This window comes from Tauraco erythrolophus, chromosome 19 (assembly GCF_009769465.1).
Source record: "Tauraco erythrolophus isolate bTauEry1 chromosome 19, bTauEry1.pri, whole genome shotgun sequence".
Lineage (NCBI taxonomy): Eukaryota > Metazoa > Chordata > Aves > Musophagiformes > Musophagidae > Tauraco > Tauraco erythrolophus.
In genome coordinates, this window is record NC_141483.1 from 4018614 (window position 1) to 4036796 (window position 18183).

The 18183-nt window shown below is 58.1% G+C and overlaps 2 protein-coding genes across 4 annotated transcripts in view; both read left to right on the forward strand.

The window, feature by feature from the left end:
- SRRM4 (serine/arginine repetitive matrix 4) overlaps positions 1-5158 on the forward strand; it is a 44448-nt gene extending 39290 nt beyond the window's left edge. For 2 of the 3 annotated variants that reach the window (XM_086623605.1, XM_086623606.1), the window contains 5 exons: positions 221-558; positions 2134-2355; positions 2615-2725; positions 4321-4467; positions 4897-5158. In XM_086623605.1, the coding sequence (XP_086479731.1) occupies positions 221-558; positions 2134-2355; positions 2615-2725; positions 4321-4467; positions 4897-5158 (1080 nt within the window). The remainder of the gene's footprint in view (positions 1-220; positions 559-2133; positions 2356-2614; positions 2726-4320; positions 4468-4896) is intronic. The other variant, XM_086623607.1, reaches the window with a different exon arrangement.
- Positions 5159-14328: 9170 nt separating this feature from the next.
- On the forward strand, positions 14329-17225 carry HSPB8 (heat shock protein family B (small) member 8). The gene is made up of 3 exons (XM_086623654.1): positions 14329-14707; positions 15842-15905; positions 17066-17225. Exons 1-3 carry the CDS (start codon positions 14329-14331, stop codon positions 17223-17225), a joined length of 603 nt encoding a protein of 200 aa, XP_086479780.1.
- Positions 17226-18183: the final 958 nt, after the last annotated feature.

Sequence of the window (18183 nt, forward strand, 5' to 3'; positions counted from 1 at the left end):
GTGGATTTCTTTCAGGGATATGTGCTTTTGTTTTCTTCTCCTCTTTCTTCTTATTCTTTCTTTCTTTCTTACTTTATTTCTTTCCTTTCCTTTTGTTTCAGTGCATCATGATGGTAAAATTTCTGGGTTTATTTAAAAAAAAAAAAAAAGCAAAGTAAACTCAAAAGCAACCCCTCCAAAAAACCGTTCAAACAATGCCAAATGGCTTTTTTGCTTTCAGATCTCTCAGTCAGGGTCTTCTGCTGACCTCTTTACCAAAGCAGACAGCTCGCCTGGCAACCTAGCCAGCCACAACGGAGAGTATCATGAATATGACTCAGGAAACGATACTTCCTCCCCTCCCTCCACTCAAACGACCTCGTCCAGGTCAAAGGACAGCCAGGAGAAAAGAAGTCTAGTCCATGATGGCTTTGGCCATGCCTTCTCATCCGGGAAGCCCAAACTGGCCAACAGCGATAACAGCTCTGATTCAGGAAATTCCTTCACCACTTGCTCTTCCCAGACCAAGGGAACAGCTTTGGAAAATCTGTCTCCAGATGCCCAGGGACAAGACCGAAGGTCAGTGATTACCAGTAGCTGCTGCCAGCAGCCAAATACCTGGTACGTTGTTGCTCTGTATCTCCTGCCTGCTCGCCAGTTGCAGTGGTGAGCTGGCAGGGAGGTTTTTGTGGTCTGGAGGCAGTTAGATATAAATCAGACCCGCGGTCTTGTGAGTCTGGAGTCCACAACCCAGCAATGCCCAATGCTGTAGCCTGAGGAGGAGGATGAAAACCCAGCCATCGTGCCCCTGGACGTTGCCTTTGCTGGCTCTTCTGGCATTAACGTGGTCAATGAGAGTTTGGCCCTGGGTGCAGCTGTGTCCTGAACACAGCCCAGCTCAGCTGGACATGACCATGTCAAAGAAAAGAGTGGCTGGCCCTTCTGGGCCAAGTCTGAAAGGTGCATCAGGTGGTTGCTGTGCTAATTCTCCCCCTCCACTTACTGTGGGGAAGGGGAGCAGAGTTCATTTTTGCTAAAACCATCACAGGCTGTTCTTTCACTTGTCTAATGAACCAAATCCAGCCTGCCCCTTCCCAGCTCATTCAGGACTGGTCCTGGGTGACAAGATAGCATCTCCAGCAGGTGGGGAGCACAGCGAGGGGCTGGCTGCGGGATAACACAGAAGCAGCTCTATGTGCTGGGGCCACAGGGCATCAGGGTGGGGGACAGAAGCCAAACCACCACCCAGTGCCACAGGTCATCATCAGGAGAAGGGTGTACATGCCAGCCTCCATCACTGCCTCCCACTCCTGGGGGTTTGCCAGGTGATGCTGGGATGCAGGTACTGAAGCGCGGTGACTGGTACCCAAGGCTGTGCTCGGGCAGTGGTGTTAGGGAGCTCTTCCAGCTCAGGCCCTCGGGTCTTAAATGCTCAAAGTTAGAGCCAGGATGTGGTCTGGAGGTGGGAGCACTGAATTAGAGAGGAGAGGGAGCCAGGGGAACTGGTGTTTGGAAGAACAAGCCCTCGATTTTCAGTCAAAGGGTTAAAATTTTAGGACTGTAAATACTTTTCACATTGTGACTCCAGTGGGATAACTCTGCCTTCACATGGGTGGAGCTGGGATTGCAGCTGGCCAGGTTGTTGGGAGGCCGCCTCGCTGCTGGGCTCCAACTCTCCTTCATACCCAGGGCGCCTCTGGAAGCAGAGGAATTCACACAGCCCTGTCCAAAGGCAGCTGGACGTGCCCGCTTGTGCTGCTCCACAGCCAGGCTGGAGCACTGGCGCTTGCCCCGCCACGCTCCGGCTTTTTCTTGCTCCAGCACTTCTCGCCTCGCTCCGTCCCCAGGACCTGCACTGCTTGCTGGCCTGACCCAGGCTCTGCCAACAGACCCCTCTGGTGTGTCGGGCATGGGGCAGAAGAGCTCTCGTGCCATCTGAGATCTCTTCCACAGCCCTTCCCTGGCACAGCCTGGAGAGTGAGCTCTTGGACTCTGACCCACACATACAGGGGTCTCCTGCAACAGCAGCCTGGGGAACTGGGAGGTCTTTTTTATCCCCAGGTGGGGAATGGGGGAGGACGGGAGTACTTGTTGGCTGGAACATGGTCCCAGTTCAGCCACAGCTTCAATGACTGTCCCAATATGTGTTCACAGAGGGTGCCTGTCCTTGTGCCTCAGCTGTTCGGAGGAGAAGAAGCGAAACTTCCTCCCCTCCCCAGCCCACAGCTCCTCGCTGAGGCCGTGCTCCCGCAGCGAGTCGTACACCAGCACGGGCAGATCCTCGCCTGGCTCCAGCCGCTCCAGCCGCTCCCGCTCCTCGCACTGCAAAGCCTCTCCCAGGTATTCCCGAAGCAGATCCTGCTCTTCAGGAAAGAGGTAAGGCTGTAAAATGGCTGTCTCTGTGATCCTGGGCAATGTCTAACTTGCAGGCTGGCAGGCTCCTTGCAGGAGGAGGTGTGAGAGTTTGGGGGTGCCTCGGGATCCACGTGGCTTGGGGCGAACTGGCCATACAGAGCTGATCCGAGCCCGTGAAATATGGGGCATCTCTTCCCCCATGAACCCAGATTCGGAGAACGCTGGTACAGCCTCACCTTCCAGCATCTTTAACTTCTTTATGGTTCTTGCCTGTCCCCAGGTCTTCTTCACGTTCCCCCAGCTATTCCTCCAAATCCTGCAAAAAAAGTCCTGGGAGCAGGAGTTCAAGGCCTCGTCGGAGCCCCAGTTACTCCCGCTACAGCCCGAGCAGGTACAGCTGTCTCCTGATGTGATATCTGCTGCTCACGCTCTCCCACTGACTCCAGCATGCTCGCTGGCTCCTGCCAGCCCCAAACTGCTCCTCAGCTTCCTCCCTGGGTGCTTGAGTCCTCAGCACCGAGGTGAGGGAGCAGCAGGGCACGGAGTAAGACATATGGCAGTATATTACGTTGGCCTTCAGTCCACTGGAAATTTCTCACCATTTGTTGCTCCGGAGCTGGTGCTGCTTGCAGAGGGAAGAGCCCAGAGTTGAGCCTTTCTCTTTCTGTGGGAAAAGTGGATTTCCTATATCCAAGGACTGCCCTGCGCTGATTCAGGGCAATTTCACACGAAGCACTTCTGGAAGTGGGTTGCTGGGAGATCAGCATCGTGATATCTCGCGCTCGGAGCGCGTGGCATACGCAGCGGCTGTTGCTCCGCTCTGAGCCGTTGCGAGAGACACGCTGTGCAGCCAGGAGAGCACAGATGGCTGCTCGGGGGTGTTTGCCAGGGTCTCATGCGGGTGGAAGATGCCTCATAGGAAAACCCAGGGAGCACCCCTCTAACATGCTGGTGTGAACGGTGGGCAGAGCGTTGGGCTCCTGTTGGCTGCCCACAGCTTTCATTGCCCAAGAAGCCCGTGCCAGCCAGCAGCCCCTGCAGCAGGGGAAGATCTTATTCAGAGTCAGAGAGGGATCTTATTGCAGTAGAGAAAGACACTCTGCTTTTCAGAGTCCTGGCTCCAGCAAAGAGTTGTCGGGCCCTGGGAAGTGCCCTTGCTGCGTGGGCAGATGCCAGGTACCCTCATGCTGGCACTCACACAAAGTCCAGGCAACTCTTGTCCCTTCACACCCCATAGAAAACACAAGTCACAGCTCAGCCCTAGAGGTGCCTTTGGGCAGGTTTTCCTGGTAACATCTTTGCTGCTGTGAACGTTTTGCACCCTTAAAATGCTGCATCCTCAGGATCTGATTCTTGCAGGCTGCGACAATCCTTGCAGTGGTGTAGGAGAATATTTCCTGTGTGCGACAATCAGGCCTGTGACCTGTAACATGTTGCTTTGCAGATGGCGTTGAGGAGGGTGTATGAAGTCAGCTACGCTCCACGGAAGGGCCTGTGCTGACGTGTACAGGAATTTAACGAAGGAGAAACCCATAGCAACACCGGCACTCCTTCTGGCAAGGCGTGCAGAGCTGCACAGCCCTGCAGGGATACCGGGGGCCCTCTGCTCTCGTGGGGCCGACTGGCAGGGGCGTTCTCACCTGCTTCTGCAGCATGGCCAGCAAGAGCAATTGTAGTAGAGCTAAACAGAGTGCATTCACATACACAGGTACATGGAAGCTGGGCAGCACAGGGCCACCAGGAGTCACTGCTGAAACCCCCAGACACAATTTGTGGGTGTCCATCTGTCCAGCCAGATGAGTGTCTCTTTGTCAAGCTAAGTCAGCGTGTGCAGGGCTGATGCCACCAGAGCACTTTGCTTAGAGTGGTCCCTTTTGGAGCTGAGTGCCCCTCGCTCATCTGTGCCTCCATGGATCATTGCCTCCTCGTCCAAAACCCACCCCACAAAACCCAGCAGTGACATTTTCCCATCTGTGCCTTCCCCAGAGACCGCGAGCGAGAGCACAAGTACGGCTCCGGTGAGAAGGAGCCGCACAGGGAGCGCGCCCGGCGGCGGCGGCGGCAGTCCTATTCGCCCCTGAGGAAACGCCGGAGAGACTCTCCCAGCCACCTTGAAGCTCGGCGCATCACGAGGTATGGGGACACGGTCCCATCTTTTGGAGACAGGCTCAGCCGGGGCTCCCTGGGGAGGATGTGGGCTGTCCGTGGGTCCCAGCCCTTGCCAGCGGAGGTTGCTCCAGGAGGAGACTGGTTTCCCTGAGCCTGATGAGCCGGCCTTTCCGCCCCTCCTAGAGCTTGGGGATTTCCAGCTAGGGGCTGAGGGAGGAAGGGGGGGTCTCATCTACATCAAAGAAAAAAGGCAGGTGAACTCAGAGCCGGGACTCCCCTGGGTGGTTTGAATCCCAAGGCCTGTCAGTTACCTGAGCTCGCTCTTTTTTTCTTTTAAATAAACACAGTCAAATTTTTGGGGAGTGTTGTGCAGGCTAAGCAGTGCTTTTTGGAGGTTTTGGCAGCAAACCTGTCCTTGTTTTGCTGTTAACACACGTGTCTCTGTCCCCACAGTGCCCGCAAACGCCCCATCCCCTACTACCGTCCCAGTCCCTCCTCCAGCAGCGCCAGCAGCTATTCCTCCTGGTACAGCAGCTTTAGCCGCTCCCCGAGCCGGAGTCGGAGCTACTCCAGCTACCGGACAAGCCGGAGCCGCAGCTGGAGCAGCAGCAGCACCGAGGGCAGGAGCCGCAGCCGGAGTTCGGGCCCCAGGAGCAGCCGCAGCAGGAGCAGGAGCTCTGACTCAGGAGGCAGCTCCGACAGCCTGGGTCGCTAGGGAGTGCCGCCGACAGCTCGCGTGCCGGCATCGCCTCCAAATTCCTGGCATTCTCCGCTTCCTTCCCACCTACCTGGCCATCAATAGCAATCATCTCCAATACTGACGTGGTGGCAGCGCTGGTTCCTCCTTACCTGGTTCGGAGTAAGAGCCCTCGTGTGCCCAGCGCAGCCCCTTTGCCAACTCCTGGAGCGGGTGCATCCGTCCCGGCTCCCCACGCCAGGGCTGGAAGAAGAGTCGGTGCTTTATGGAGGGTCTGTCACGACTGACCGGCTCTGTCCTCCCTGATGTCCCCGTTTCCCCATCGCTGCCTTTCTCCAAAGCTCTACCATCTGGTCCAAAGGAAAGAATTCAGCTTCTTGCTCTTCTTGCCAAACCAGGAGCCAGCAAATTAATTTCTGTTGAAGGGAGAGACCCAGTTAGGGAGGAATTTTCTGGGAAGCTTTGGTGTTAAGTGGGGGTGACCTGTCCCCACCAAGGCAAATATCAGGTACCGTGGGTCTCTCCAGAGTTCTTGCCCACTGCAGCAGGCCTCTTCCATGAGAGAATATTTATTTATTGCTGGTCAGCCAGTTCCTGCTATAAATAGAAGGCTAGAAATCCCTCCTGATGTAATTCCTGGGGGGAAAAAGGCCATTCCCTCTCTTTCTCACCCACCCTTTCCTACCAGGTGTGCATCATCTTTCATGGGGTTGTTTTGTCCCCCCCTCCCAGCACTGTGACTTGCTTGCCAACAAACTGCTGAGGTCTGGAGCAGACGTGGGGCCAGTGGGGTCCGAGGGAGAAGGGCGCTGGTGCCACGCTGCTCTCTGGGCGTCAGGCCACGGCGTGGGAGGCGGGGGCCGTGGGGCTCGCTTCTCGGAGGAACCCTCTTGTAGCTTGGGTGTAGGTTTTTCCAAAGGGAGCCTTGCCCTTGGCGCGCAGTGCCAGTGGGACCATCAGGAGACAAGGAGATAGCCCAGCTGCGGGGTGTGGTGGGAGCACGCAGGGTTAAAAGGGCATTACATGAGCCAGGGGACCCCGACTCCTCTTCCTCATTACGGGCAGCGATTTGAAGCAGGGCCAGGAGCATTTCAGGACATCATTTCTCCTAGAGACCCTCGGGCTCCCCTGCGGCAGGACCAGCAGCCCCATCGCGGGGTCTGCACTGAGCTGGGGCAGACACACTCGCGCCCCAGTTTGTTGCTGGGAGGACGGAGCAGGGCAGGGGGACAGAAGGGGCCCCCCGCTAACTGCCTGGGTTGCAAGGAGCCGCAGGCAGAGGCAGGAGAGCCCGACAATCCCCTGAGCCCTGGGGATTGTCTCCCTGCCAGCCCAGCTGCCTGCGCAATGACTGTGTTTTGCACGGTAACAAAGGCTTCTCCCAGCACAGGCTGAGCTGGTGCTGAGGAGTTTCTTTTTCTTACAACACCTGGGAGCTTAGAGAAGCTAATTTGGGTTTAAGACTTCCCTCCCTCCCTTTTTCCATCCCCTCCCCTTGCATCCTGCATGATTATTAACGAGTTTGGGCTTAATGAGTCAAGGAGGTGTGTCGTTTAAGTGCGGCAGCAAAGGGCTCAGTGGAGCCAGCATCTGCTGGGGGAGGAGAGAGGACAGGAAGAAATGCAGCCCCCCCAGCTAAGGAGTTACCTCCAGCCCCCCAGTCCTGCTGGCAGCAGGTAAAGGGGCAAAGCCTCCAGTGGAGGAAGGCCAAGGGCCGTGTGGAGTTCTGGTGGAGCTGATGATCGCCTTAGCAAGTGTATAAACCTGTTACCTGATGGAAAATACAGCAGCATGGGATGTTATTTCCACCTGGATTCTACAAAGGAAGGAAGTTTTATGCCAGGGGTCCCTTTTTCCCAGTATCCTTCCTACTGCTGTTCCCCCTTGTCCTGCGCCTTCAACCCCCAAAGCCTCCCCTTTTCCCAGTCCCTCATCCCCTGGTCTCTGCAGATAATTTGAGGATGAGGGTGGCTGAGGCAGAGAGTTGGGCACTGGTCAGGTCGGTGACTTGGTGGGGACATATGTCCATCTCCTGGGAGGCCACTTTCTAGGACATAGAGAAGAGTGTTTCTGGTAGGGCTGAGCAAACACTTCAGGGCTGTGATTGAGGGATCAAAGACGGGGTGTTCTTGCAGCAGGGTGAGAAGTGAGGTGCTGCTGCCTTCCCTCCTGCCCTGGCCCTGGTGGCGGCCTCTTGGCCATCCTCTGCAGTGAGCTCCCTTCTTGGCAAGGGCTGAAAACCTCACACTTCTTCCCCAAAGAGTCTCTCCCAGTTTGACACTGAAACACCCTGTCCTTCTGCTCTCTGGGAAGACCCGAAGGCAGCGATGGGAGCCCAAACCCCAGATCCACCAGTGTTTCAAGAGTAGCCTCATGCCCCGTAACACCCCAAACGCACACGTAGGAAGGAAACGGTGAGCAGGGAGGTCAAAAGTAGGAAAGAAAAGAAGCGAGGCTTTGTGCAACTGGTGTAACTACCCAACACAAGACTGACTTGAGTTCTTCACGGCTGGGGATGGATGATCAAAGCACCGCATCAGGGCAGCAGCACCCACCGACCGCGGGACAGGGGATGACTCTGAGGGGTTGCGTGGGGCTGATGGTGGCTCTCGGACCCGTCCGGCTGATTCGAGGACTGCCTCTGCTTGCACAGCCCATGGCAGCTAAATGCTCCTGGGGTTTCCCAAGCAGACTTGCGTTGGAGTAAACCTCCTAAATTATTTATTTATTTATTTATTATTGTTATTATTCTATTTTAATTGTATGTCAGAATGGATGCAGGTGGTCACTGTTACCAGTATTTATTTAAACCTTTTTTTTTTTTTTTTTAACAATAAGTTATTTTGGGTTCTGTTTGTTTGTTTGTTTGAATGTATCCATGCCACTGTTCTCACGTAAAGGTTGACAGCGCTGGCCCCTCTCGGCGAGGTGGCTGGAGGAGTGACGGTCACTCCTGCTGCCTTCGGAGCTCTCTCCGACTGTGCTCTCCGGGGCACTGCAGAAAGCGTGCAAGGGCCAGAGGGATGCAGGGCAGAACTGTTTGTTTTTGTGTTAAAATGTAGGGTTTCTCATTAGATTTGTGCAGGAACGTGATGGATGTCACCAGCACAATGGGTCTGGGACCTCACAGAGATGATGGTGAGGGTCTGCTCACTGGCTGGCCGAGCGAAAGGCAGTTTGCAGCACTGGAAGGGGAAGCCTTGTCCCGGTCCGTGCTCGCGCCGGCCGGGTGCCAGCTGGCTGCCGCCGCTGTTTCCCTTGGCTCCGCCGCCAGCACACAACCCGAAACCGAGCTGCTCCGCACAGGCACCGCTGGTTTCCCTGGGAGGATGCCGTCGCTAGGACTCCCCTGCCATGTTTATCGCCGCGCCGTGACCCACCCATGGAAAAAGTAAAGAAATGAGGCCGTGAGAGAGCGATCTGCGCGGAAGATGGTTGCAAAATGCAGCCGCTGGCGACAGGAGCGAACCGAGTCTGTGTGCGTGTGTATGTATGTGTGCACATGGGCATATACGTACGAGTTTCCCTCAGTGGTGGTATTTATTTTTTAACTTATTTAAGATTTTTAGTACAACCTGGAACGTCACCCTCCCTGTCGGTGGACAACTGGGTTTCCTGTCGATTTGCAAGAAGCCCATGAGCTTTTCTGTCTTGGTGCCTTTTGCCTGTGCTTTTTTGTGTGGGTTTTTTTTAATGTTGTTTCGTTCATTCATCTCTTTTATGGAATTTTTGCGCCATGTCCAGCATCTCAGATTGCTGCTGGTGCTTTCTGCAAAGAGCAGCAGTCACCTGGTGGAAAGGCAACTCAGTTGTTTCAGTGTAGGTGGATCGTGTCTCACTTGTGGCCGGCCACACAAGGGATGCCCAGGGCTGGCCACGGTGTCCCCCAGAGCAGCAAGGCTCCAAGAAAATATCTCAAGCCATTTTTTGGAGGCCCTATCTCAGAGGGTTTTGCTTTCCTCAAACAGAGGCTCTTTCCCACCCATGATTTTATTTCCATGGCGCGAGCGCCTCGGTTGCCTTTCCTTGGCAGAGTGCACATCGCAGCACCTGCTCCCAAATGTCCCCCTGAACCCAGAGTCGTGCCGTCAGCTCTTCCCTCTCCCTGGATCAGCCTTGGCTCTGGGTTTGTCACACCAAGTGAGGCTCATCCCACCTCTCCTAACCCCAGTGCTGGGGCCAGGCTCCAGAAAACCCAGCACAGTCTCTGCAGGTTTGGTGGAAAGCAAAGAGAGGGGACATTTCAAAGCACTCTTGTGTTCTTTCTTTTCTTCAACGGGTTACAGCACTCAGTTGAGCTTTGCTTTATGTTGACCGCAACTTTTTCTCAATGTTTTCATTGTTTTGGGGAACTGAAGTTGTACCAAACTTGTCTGCAACAGCCAATCAACGTTATTTTGCTATGCATTGTACATATATGGTACAGGCTGAGAGGACTTAGCCTCTATTTAATATTTATTCTTTCTATTTATTGAGCATTACTTTTAAAAAGCTATTTGGGTCTTGCCGTTGGGTCCATGAAGGTAGGAGCCTTAGAGGTGTTGCCATGTAGGTTGGAGGGAAGTTATCAGTGAGGTGAAGTCCTGAGGCTGGCACCTGCTGGCATGGAGGCATCTGGCAGACAAATTAGGTTCATTTGGAGCTCAACCACCAGTGATTTAGGGAGAAACCTCATTTAGATGGAGATGAGCAAGGCAGGGGAAAATCCTCCATCTTCTTGGGCCAGCTTCTCTTGACAAATCACAACCCCCTGGAAAGGTGCTGGGTGTTCGGGGGTGACAGGCTGGCTGTGGTGGAGGAATAACCTTGCTCTTCATCCTCCATGCCACGTAGGGCTGCTTGGATCACAAAAGATCCCTGGAGATCCCTGATCTCCCACCACTGACCCCTTCTGGGCTCTCAGTGGTTACTGGGGGAAGGAGGGACTTGTAACCCTTTCATCGATGCAGGGAAGGGGATAGGGTTGAAGTGACTTGCTGTGGTCTCTACCAGGAAGCAGGGATGTCCACCTTGCCCCATCCTGAGACCCTCGTCCTTGTGCCATGTCCTACTTTGCCCCCTTACCGAGCTTTGTGCCAGAACTAGTAGCCTTGCCCAGACGTGAGCTCAGGGAAGGTGGCCAGAACAGGACTAGGGACATCTCTCCTGTCATCTCCAACATGAGCTGGAGCTTGCTGCAGGCATCCTCCCCCAGCTTTGGAAAAAGAAAGCATGGGATATGCTAAAAATCATGACCTGCCCCAGTGTCACACCACCGACACTGCAGCCATTGTCCTCCTTACCTGAGCAGGAGGTGTTTGTACTCTGTGGGCTGAGCTGCCCGGGCTGGTGGAGCGTGGATGCGGCTCCAGCATTGGCAGGTGACTGCCCAGAGTTGGCTGCTCCTGCAGAACTGGCCAGGAGCTCCAAGGGCGCCCAGCCTTGGGGCCACCAGGATATTTGTTTGAGAAAGGGACGGATTCAGGTGCCTAAGTGAAGACTTTGCCCTTTAGCGTCCAGTGGGGTTTTATTACCTCTTTATCAGAGAATAAATAATTCTTGTGACTTTTGCTGCTACCTGGGAGTTTGCACATGACCAGGAGGGTCTCTGAAGCACAGGTACATCTGCTTTTGTAGCAACAGCTTCACGGTCAAGTATCCCGACTTTTGGGCTCTTGCCTAGAGAACAACACCCTGAATCTCTCCGGCCCGGGGGCAGCTCTCCGCCCTCGAAACCCAGGGAATGAGAAGATTTAGAACAAAAGCCACGACGTGAGAAAAGCCACGAGGGAAATGGTGTCTCTGTTTTCTCACCTGTTGGTCGATTCTGTACCAAACGACACCGGCGCATCTGTTCATTTGACGTCATTGTGAAGCTCCCTTTGCTCTCCATCGAATGCACATTGTATTCTTTAGTCTTCCTGGGGTATTTGAGTTGTTAGCCTGGTTAGAAAAAGGGTTCCAATAAAGATTCGGACACTTTTTCCTTCTCATTGCAGCCCTGTTTGTCATGTTCCTTTTGGATCCAGCTCTGTGCGGTGGGATATTTTGGGTTGTTTCAGCTGCTCCGCAGGGAAGGGCATGTGCCTCCGCTCCCAGCTGCCGAGGACTGGCTCCTCGGGCACTGGCTCAAGCAAAAAAAAAGTTGTGGGTTAGTGTTTCTGGCAGCTCGCCCTTCCCTCCTGGGCCAGGCTTTCGCTGCCCTTTGCCAGGCACTTTGGATCCCTCCGCCCTGTTGGGGCACCAGTAGCCCAAGCCAGAAATGCAGCCGTGGAGGTCACCATTTGGGCTGGCCGGTGCTTTCCTTGGGCTGTGCCCTTCCCTGCCCGCATAGCCCGCACTCCCAGCCCTGCGCGGTGCTCCCGCGTGGCACGAACTCACTGCGGTCACCTCCTTGGCCATCTCAGCAGGAGCCAGAGTGCTCCCCCCGTGAGCAACGGGGCAGTGGGGACTCTCGGCACCCCAGATGATGCCCCTCGCCCTGGGGTGCTCCCCTGGGCTGGCTGGAAGCCCCACAGGAGAGCTGTAGCACTGGACCAGGTCCCTGTGCCACTCCTGATAGGGCTCAGATGGGCACCCAGGGGTCTGGCCGCAGCACGGACAGATCCCGGGGACACGGGGCAGTGTCCCCAGGTCACTCGGAGGGGAAGGGAGGCTGCGAGGCTGCTCCGTGCTCCCCAGCGCTGATTTTGTAGGGCCGTCTCGGCGGCGGGAGGCAGCCGGGAGATTTGGAGTGACAACAGGAGCTAAATTGGGATGGCCCGGAGAGGGTGAGAGCCGGCAGGAGGAGACATGTGACTAATGGGGATAAACAAGGCGACAGGGAGGATTCCTGGCCGGGGAGGGAGGATGGCCTGGAGCTATGCAGGGAATCGTGGGACTGGAGATGTTGGGAGGCTCCTGGAAACACGGCAGGATCGTGGGGCTGCCTGAAATCTCCTCGGGGCTCGTTCCCCTCTCCCCATGGGCCGGTGTTTGCCCAAGGAGGTGCAGAGCTGGGTGCTGTGGTGGTCCCGCTCCCCAGCCAAGGCAAGAGGCTCAGTGTGTGACAATGTCCCCTGGGACACCCTACCGTCAACCCAGGCAGCAGGACCCCCAGCCTGGCAGGGGCAGCCGGGCAGGACAAGGGGACGGAGGGGGATGCTCTGCCATTCCGCTGGCAGCTGCCTCCCTGCACCCAGGGGTGCTCAGCCAGCACCTGGCACCTCCCCAGGCATCTCCAGGTATCCCCCTCAGTCCCTAGGGAGACTGCTGCGATGCCCGGCTGTCCCTACAGATGGGGGGGACGAAGGAACCGAGCCCCAGGAAGCAGGCCTGCCCGTGCCAAGCAGAGGCAGTTCCCTCCCCCAGCGATGCCGCGTCGGTGCGGAGTGATTAATGCCACTGGAGTGACCAGTGGCTGAACGGCTGCGCGGCCTGCACTGCATTAAAGCCTTCCTGCTGTAATTAGTTCCATCAAGTCTATTAGAAAAATTGCAGATGCTGGAGAGAAGGAGCATGAGGCAGAGCCAGGAGGGAGGACGCAGCAGGAGGAAATGCTCCCGTATCCAGCATGACCCTCATCGATGCCATCCCACCCTCCGGCACATCCCATCGCCCTCTCGAGCCACATTGGACCACCTCCACAGGGAGCCCCTCATTGCCACCAGGTACCCCCTGCTCACATGGTCGGGGCCGTGTCATCCAGGCAGATGCTCCCCGGGAGCTCACCCGCCGCCGCCGCCGCGCCTCTTCCCACGGCGCGCTCCCCGCTCCCCGCCGCTGCCCTGTAATTAGCCCCGCCGTCGCGCGGCTGTGATTACCGCCTCGCCCTGCCCGCGCACGCCGATTGCGGCAGGGCCGGGGCACGCGGTGGGGCGAGGAGGAGGAGGGTGAGGAGGAGGCAGATGCTGAGCAGCTCTGCGAGGACCCTGCCCGCCTGCTGCCTGGGGTCCCTCTCCTTCCCGCGATTAGGGGATATTTCTCCGGGGCCAACTAGGGAAGACGGCTGAGCAAGCAGGGCTGGAGAGGGTCATCCCTTGGAGCAGGGCTGGAGAGGGTCATCCCTTGGAGCAGGACTGGAGAGGGTCATCCCTTGGAGCAGGGCTGGAGAGGGTCATCCCTTGGAGCAGGACTGGAGAGGGTCATCCCTTGGAGCAGGACTGGCATCCCGCACTCCCGCTCACACCAGCCTCTGTGGGCAGCCCCACGCCAGCTGAGACCCTGCACGCTCCCCCTCAAAAGGGGTCCATCCCCAGCCCCAGCATCCCCCAAACACCCACCCACAGGGTCCCACTGCCCTCACGGCTCCGCACCTGGAAGGCCACCAGTGACCCATTTCCCGGTACAGTGGGCTGCGCGGTGGCACGGGGGCACGTGGCTTTACAGTAATGGGAGCAGCTTGGCCCAGCCCCACCGCGGGGGTATTTTTAACGGGTGACACTGGGGTGAAAGCAGCCGGCCCTGAGCTCGGGGGCTATTTTGGGTGGGCGGGCTGGGCGTGGGGTGGCAGGAGGGGGGGGCGGGGGCCGGGGCAGCTGCCAAAGCACCATGGCCCTGTGGCAGCCGGGATCCTCAGGCCGGCGGGAGAGGTCAGCTGCCGCAGCCCAGACTCTCCACGGCTGTTTCATCCTCTCCAAAATACTCGGCTGACAGGGCAGGAATTGCAAAACACACCCCCCCTCCTCCCAAATCCGTATAAATAGCGCTCGCCCGGCGGCTGGAAGGTTACAGAAGTTTCTCGGCTCCGAGCTCAGGCGTTTATTGCAGCTCTCGCCCGGGAGCGGCGGGGAAAGTCGCACATAAAGTGCTGGGGAGCGAGAGGGGAGAGAGAAGCTTTTTAATCTTGGGATATTCGGTCGTCGTATTTTTTTCTCTCCCTCTCTCACCACGAAGTTTTATTTTCCTCTCGTCGGTCCCTGGGATCGCAGCCAGACAGGAAGCGTTTTCTCGCGGCCAGAGAGCTCCCTCCGTCCTTCCTGCGCTCCTCCTGCTCCCGCTGATTCAGCCCTGAATTGATTTTCTCCTTCGTCCTTCACCAGGTGCCGGGGAACGAGGGGACCGTCCCCGCGGCACCCACCCGCAGCAGCCCACCTGCGTCCCGCCTGGGGTGGATGCGTCTCCTCCGGGACGGGCTCCCCAGAGAAGTTTGCAGCCAGGAGCGGCGGCGCAGAGGCTGAGGCTCTGCGGGAGAGCCCCAGGGACACGCTCAGACCCCTCTGAAGGAAGCCATGGCCGACAGCCAGATGCCCTTCTCCTGCCATTACCCCGGCAGGCGCAGCATCCGCGACCCTTTCCGGGAGCCCGGCTTGACCTCGCGCCTGCTGGACGATGATTTCGGCATGTCACCCTTCCCCGGGGACCTGACGGCGGACTGGCCCGACTGGGCTCGGCCCCGGCTCACCACCACCTGGCCAGGTCCCCTGCGCACTGGCATGGCCCGTGCCTCCGCCATGGCCCCCGGCTACGGCGCCCGCTTCGGGGGGTACCCCGAGAGCCGCAGCCCCGTGCCCTTTCCCCGCGAGCCCTGGAAGGTGTGCGTCAACGTGCACAGCTTCAAACCCGAGGAGCTGACGGTCAAAACCAAGGACGGCTACGTCGAGGTGTCAGGTGAGAGCGAAGGCACTGGGGAGGAGGAGGATGGGGCGTGAGAAGCAGCCGGCCCTGCCCTGTCTATGCCAGCTCAAGAAATTGCCATAAAACGCAAAAATCACCTTTATTTTAAGCCAGCGGCGGCAGCCCCATGCTGGGGAGCCGGGCCAGGGCTGCGGCAGGGTTCGGGGGCAGTTTGGGAGGACCACAGCAGTACCTGCCTGACGAGCCATGGTGGTTTGCTGCCAAAATCAAAAGGACAAACCTCCTTTGGGGTGAATCTCCCCGCTTTCCACCCCAGGCGACGGGGGAGGCTCCGCTGCGGGTGGCGGCACCCGGCAGCGAGCTGCCAAGAGGGGCCCCAGCTTGGCTCAGGGAATCATAGCCAGGGTGAGGCCGGTGCGGAGAGAGATTCCCTTTAAAGGGGCCGAGAGAGGCAGCTCCAGTGCTGGGAAGCGGGGGGCAGCCGCCCCCTGGCCCCCACCCAACCCAGCCCCGAGAGGCCCCAGCCTGGGGATGAGCCGGCCAGAAGCACATCCCTACAAATTCAGTTAATGGTGGGGACAGTGGGGGGGTGCAGAACATCTGGGGTGAGCCCTGAGCATCCCTTCAGCCTGGCACCATCACCCCGTGTTGTCCCTGAGGGCCCCGGGCTGGGGTCCCCAGGAGGGGCGGGGGGCTGCCCTGCAGCTTGGCCCTGGGTATTTATTTGGGGCTCACGGCACCGCAGGGGGAAAGGCGCAAGTCAGCGGTGTGTGCGCAGCCGCCGGTGGGGTTTTAACTTCAGAGGTGCTGCAGGCGCAGGGACCCCCAGCCTGACGGCGCGGCGGAGGGCAGTCCAGCTGGGGAGGGGGACAAGGATGGATGCTGCCACCTCCAAAGGTTTTATGGCATCTGGGGGGTTTTTTGTTAAGCCCCAGCTCTTGGCAGCCTGCGAGACCCCAAGTTCTCCCTGGCAATATGGGCATGCTGTGTCCGCCTTCCCCATGTAGGGGAGGCTCCCCGAGCCCTCTCCAGAGGGGAGGTTTTGCACCGGGGAAGGGAAACAAATCCTCCGAAAACTTTTCTGTCAGGTTTTGTTGTTGTTACTTGGGGAAAAAATAATCTCCCATTGAGGTGGTGACTGACGTGGGGTGTTGTCCTTCCCCGCAGGCAAACACGAGGAGCAGCAGGTGGAAGGAGGGATCGTCTCCAAGAACTTCACCAAGAAAATCCAGTAGGTACCAGCCGGCCCCGGGGTGTCCCCCCTGCCAAAGGCACTGGGGTGCAGGGTGGTGCCACGTCCCCTTGACTAGCACCCACATGTCACTAGCCTGCTGTGGCACCCACCACCTGAGCTTTGCCAGTCCCTGCGTCCCGGCTTACGCACGCAGGGCCTCCTGTGCTTGTTTTCACCCCAAAATCTGCCCTTCCACAGCATGTGCCTGGCTGGTTCGGGCCTCACAGGGCTTTCCCAAGGGAGGTGAAAGAGGAGGAGGTCTTTTTCTGGGTGCTTTGTTGGTCTCCTCCATGCCCAGGGCTGCGTTTGGAGCTGGCTGGGGTGCAGGGAGCTGTGCTCATGGTGCCAGCACATGCCCCGGGGCTCAGCAGCACCATGGGCTGACACCATCGTCAGCCCCTGAATCCATCCCCGTGCGCGGATGTGTATATATATCTCTATCTCTATCTCGCTATCTGAATGATGTCAGCTAGATGGTTATCACATTGACTCACCACACTGGCTCACTTTGGCAACAATTTTGGCACAGGGCAGGGAGGAAAGGCGAGTCCGGAGGCAGGCGAGCCCCGACTGCGGTGCTGGGCCCACGACAGGGGCAGAAGACCCCTGGCCGCGGGGCTCGTGGGGTTAACGGGGAGAAGGAGCAAAGGCTGGGGCACGGGAAGGGTTTCCCTGGCTGGCAGCAGCTCGGCTTTGCTTCGCCACCCCGAAGGAGCCCCATGAATCCCAAGCTCCCGGGGGAAGCTGGGCCGAGCACCACGCTCCCTCCTGCTCGGCGGCGGCGGCTCCTTTTACGGGCACGGCTGGCGGCTGCTGCGGGCGGCGGCACGGCCATGATCTACTCCGGCTCTGCGGAGCCTGGGCGGCACAAGCGGGTGTGACATCCCGTCAAACACATCTGCCAGGGAGATTAAACAGAGCACCCGTGGGGCCAGAGCGGCCGGGAGGCCGCTTTAAATATCCCCGGCACATTCCCAGGCGCCGTAGTAATACCGCGGGCTGTGCCGGACCCTGTGCCAGGGCTGCTGGCTCGGCATCGGTGGTTCCCCATGCACCGGGGTCCTGCGTGGGCTTCCCAAGGGGCAATATCCAGCAGGGTGGCAGCCACCCTGGCATCCTGGCTCCTAAACCATCTCGTCTTTCCTCTCATCCTGCAGGCTGCCCTACGAGGTGGACCCCATCACGGTCTTCGCTTCCTTGTCACCAGAGGGGCTGCTGATCATCGAGGCGCCCCAGATCCCCCCCTACCAGCAGTACGGCGAGGGCGGCTGCGGCAGCGAGATCCCCATCGAGAGCCAGGAGGCCACCTGCGCCTGACCGGCCACCCGCAGCCCTCCTGCGCCCCAGCATCCCTCCTCCCCTCTCCCCTCTCCCCCCGGATCCCCGCTCCCCGATCCCCTGCGGCGCGGCGTCCGGACAGTCTGCGGGAAGGGTGACGGGTGCCGCTTGCAGGGACAGCAGCACCCGCCACCCCGCGGGGGGACCAGCTGGGAGCCGGGGCATGCGCGCCAGGTGCCAGGCCACCGTCCCCGAGGGCTTGTAGCGGTCTGAGGTGCCGGTAGAGATTTTGCACCCGTTGGACCGAGCAGAATGGATGTCCTCGTTACGGTTATTTTTTCGCTCTGAGTCGCTCGGATGGGATATTTATAAAAACAGCGAAAAAAGGGCCCTTTTGCCTCTGAAATAGAAGCGGAATCCCGTAGCCCTGTGTCTTTTCCTCCTCCATGGGTGGGTGTTTTTTCTTTTTAAACTACATCTCTGCAAAGGACGCGCGGCCGGCAGCGGAGCTTGACGGCACGGCCTCCGTCCTGAGAAACGCAAACCGTCCGCGTGTGTCGAACGTCGTTTTTGGGGTTTTGTTTTTTTTTGTTTTTTTTCCAAAGAGAATTTGTGCTTTTACTTGTCAGACCTGAGGAATAAAAACCCAGTCGATGTTCTTAGCCTCTGCTTGTCTCGGCTGAGCCCAGCGGGGCAGGCGCAGGGTGGCGGGGGGGGGGGGTATGCCACCATGTGCCACCTCCCAGCCTGGCATGGGGTCCTCCCTGTGGGGGGAAGGAGAATAGAGATGTGCGGGGATGTTTGCACTGATGGGAGGCTGAAGCATTCGCTCGAGCCTTTTCTGCAGCCTGTGAATGCCGAGTTTGGCATACACTGTGCCAGGGAGGCACCGAGCCCGGCGAGGACCATGGGCTCATCCTTTCTGTACCCTCTTGAGGGGTTACAAGTGTTTTTCCTGCTTGGAGGTGCTAAACCAGCCTCTGAGCTGAGGGAGTTG

Coding starts and splice junctions, on each gene's coding strand:
- HSPB8 (XM_086623654.1), top strand. CDS start 14,329: ATGGCCGACAGCCAGATGCCCTTCTCCTGCCATTACCCCGGCAGGCGC. Junction 14,708..15,841: donor CGGCTACGTCGAGGTGTCAG/GTGAGAGCGAAG, acceptor CCTTCCCCGCAG/GCAAACACGAGGAGCAGCAG. Junction 15,906..17,065: donor AACTTCACCAAGAAAATCCA/GTAGGTACCAGC, acceptor CTCATCCTGCAG/GCTGCCCTACGAGGTGGACC.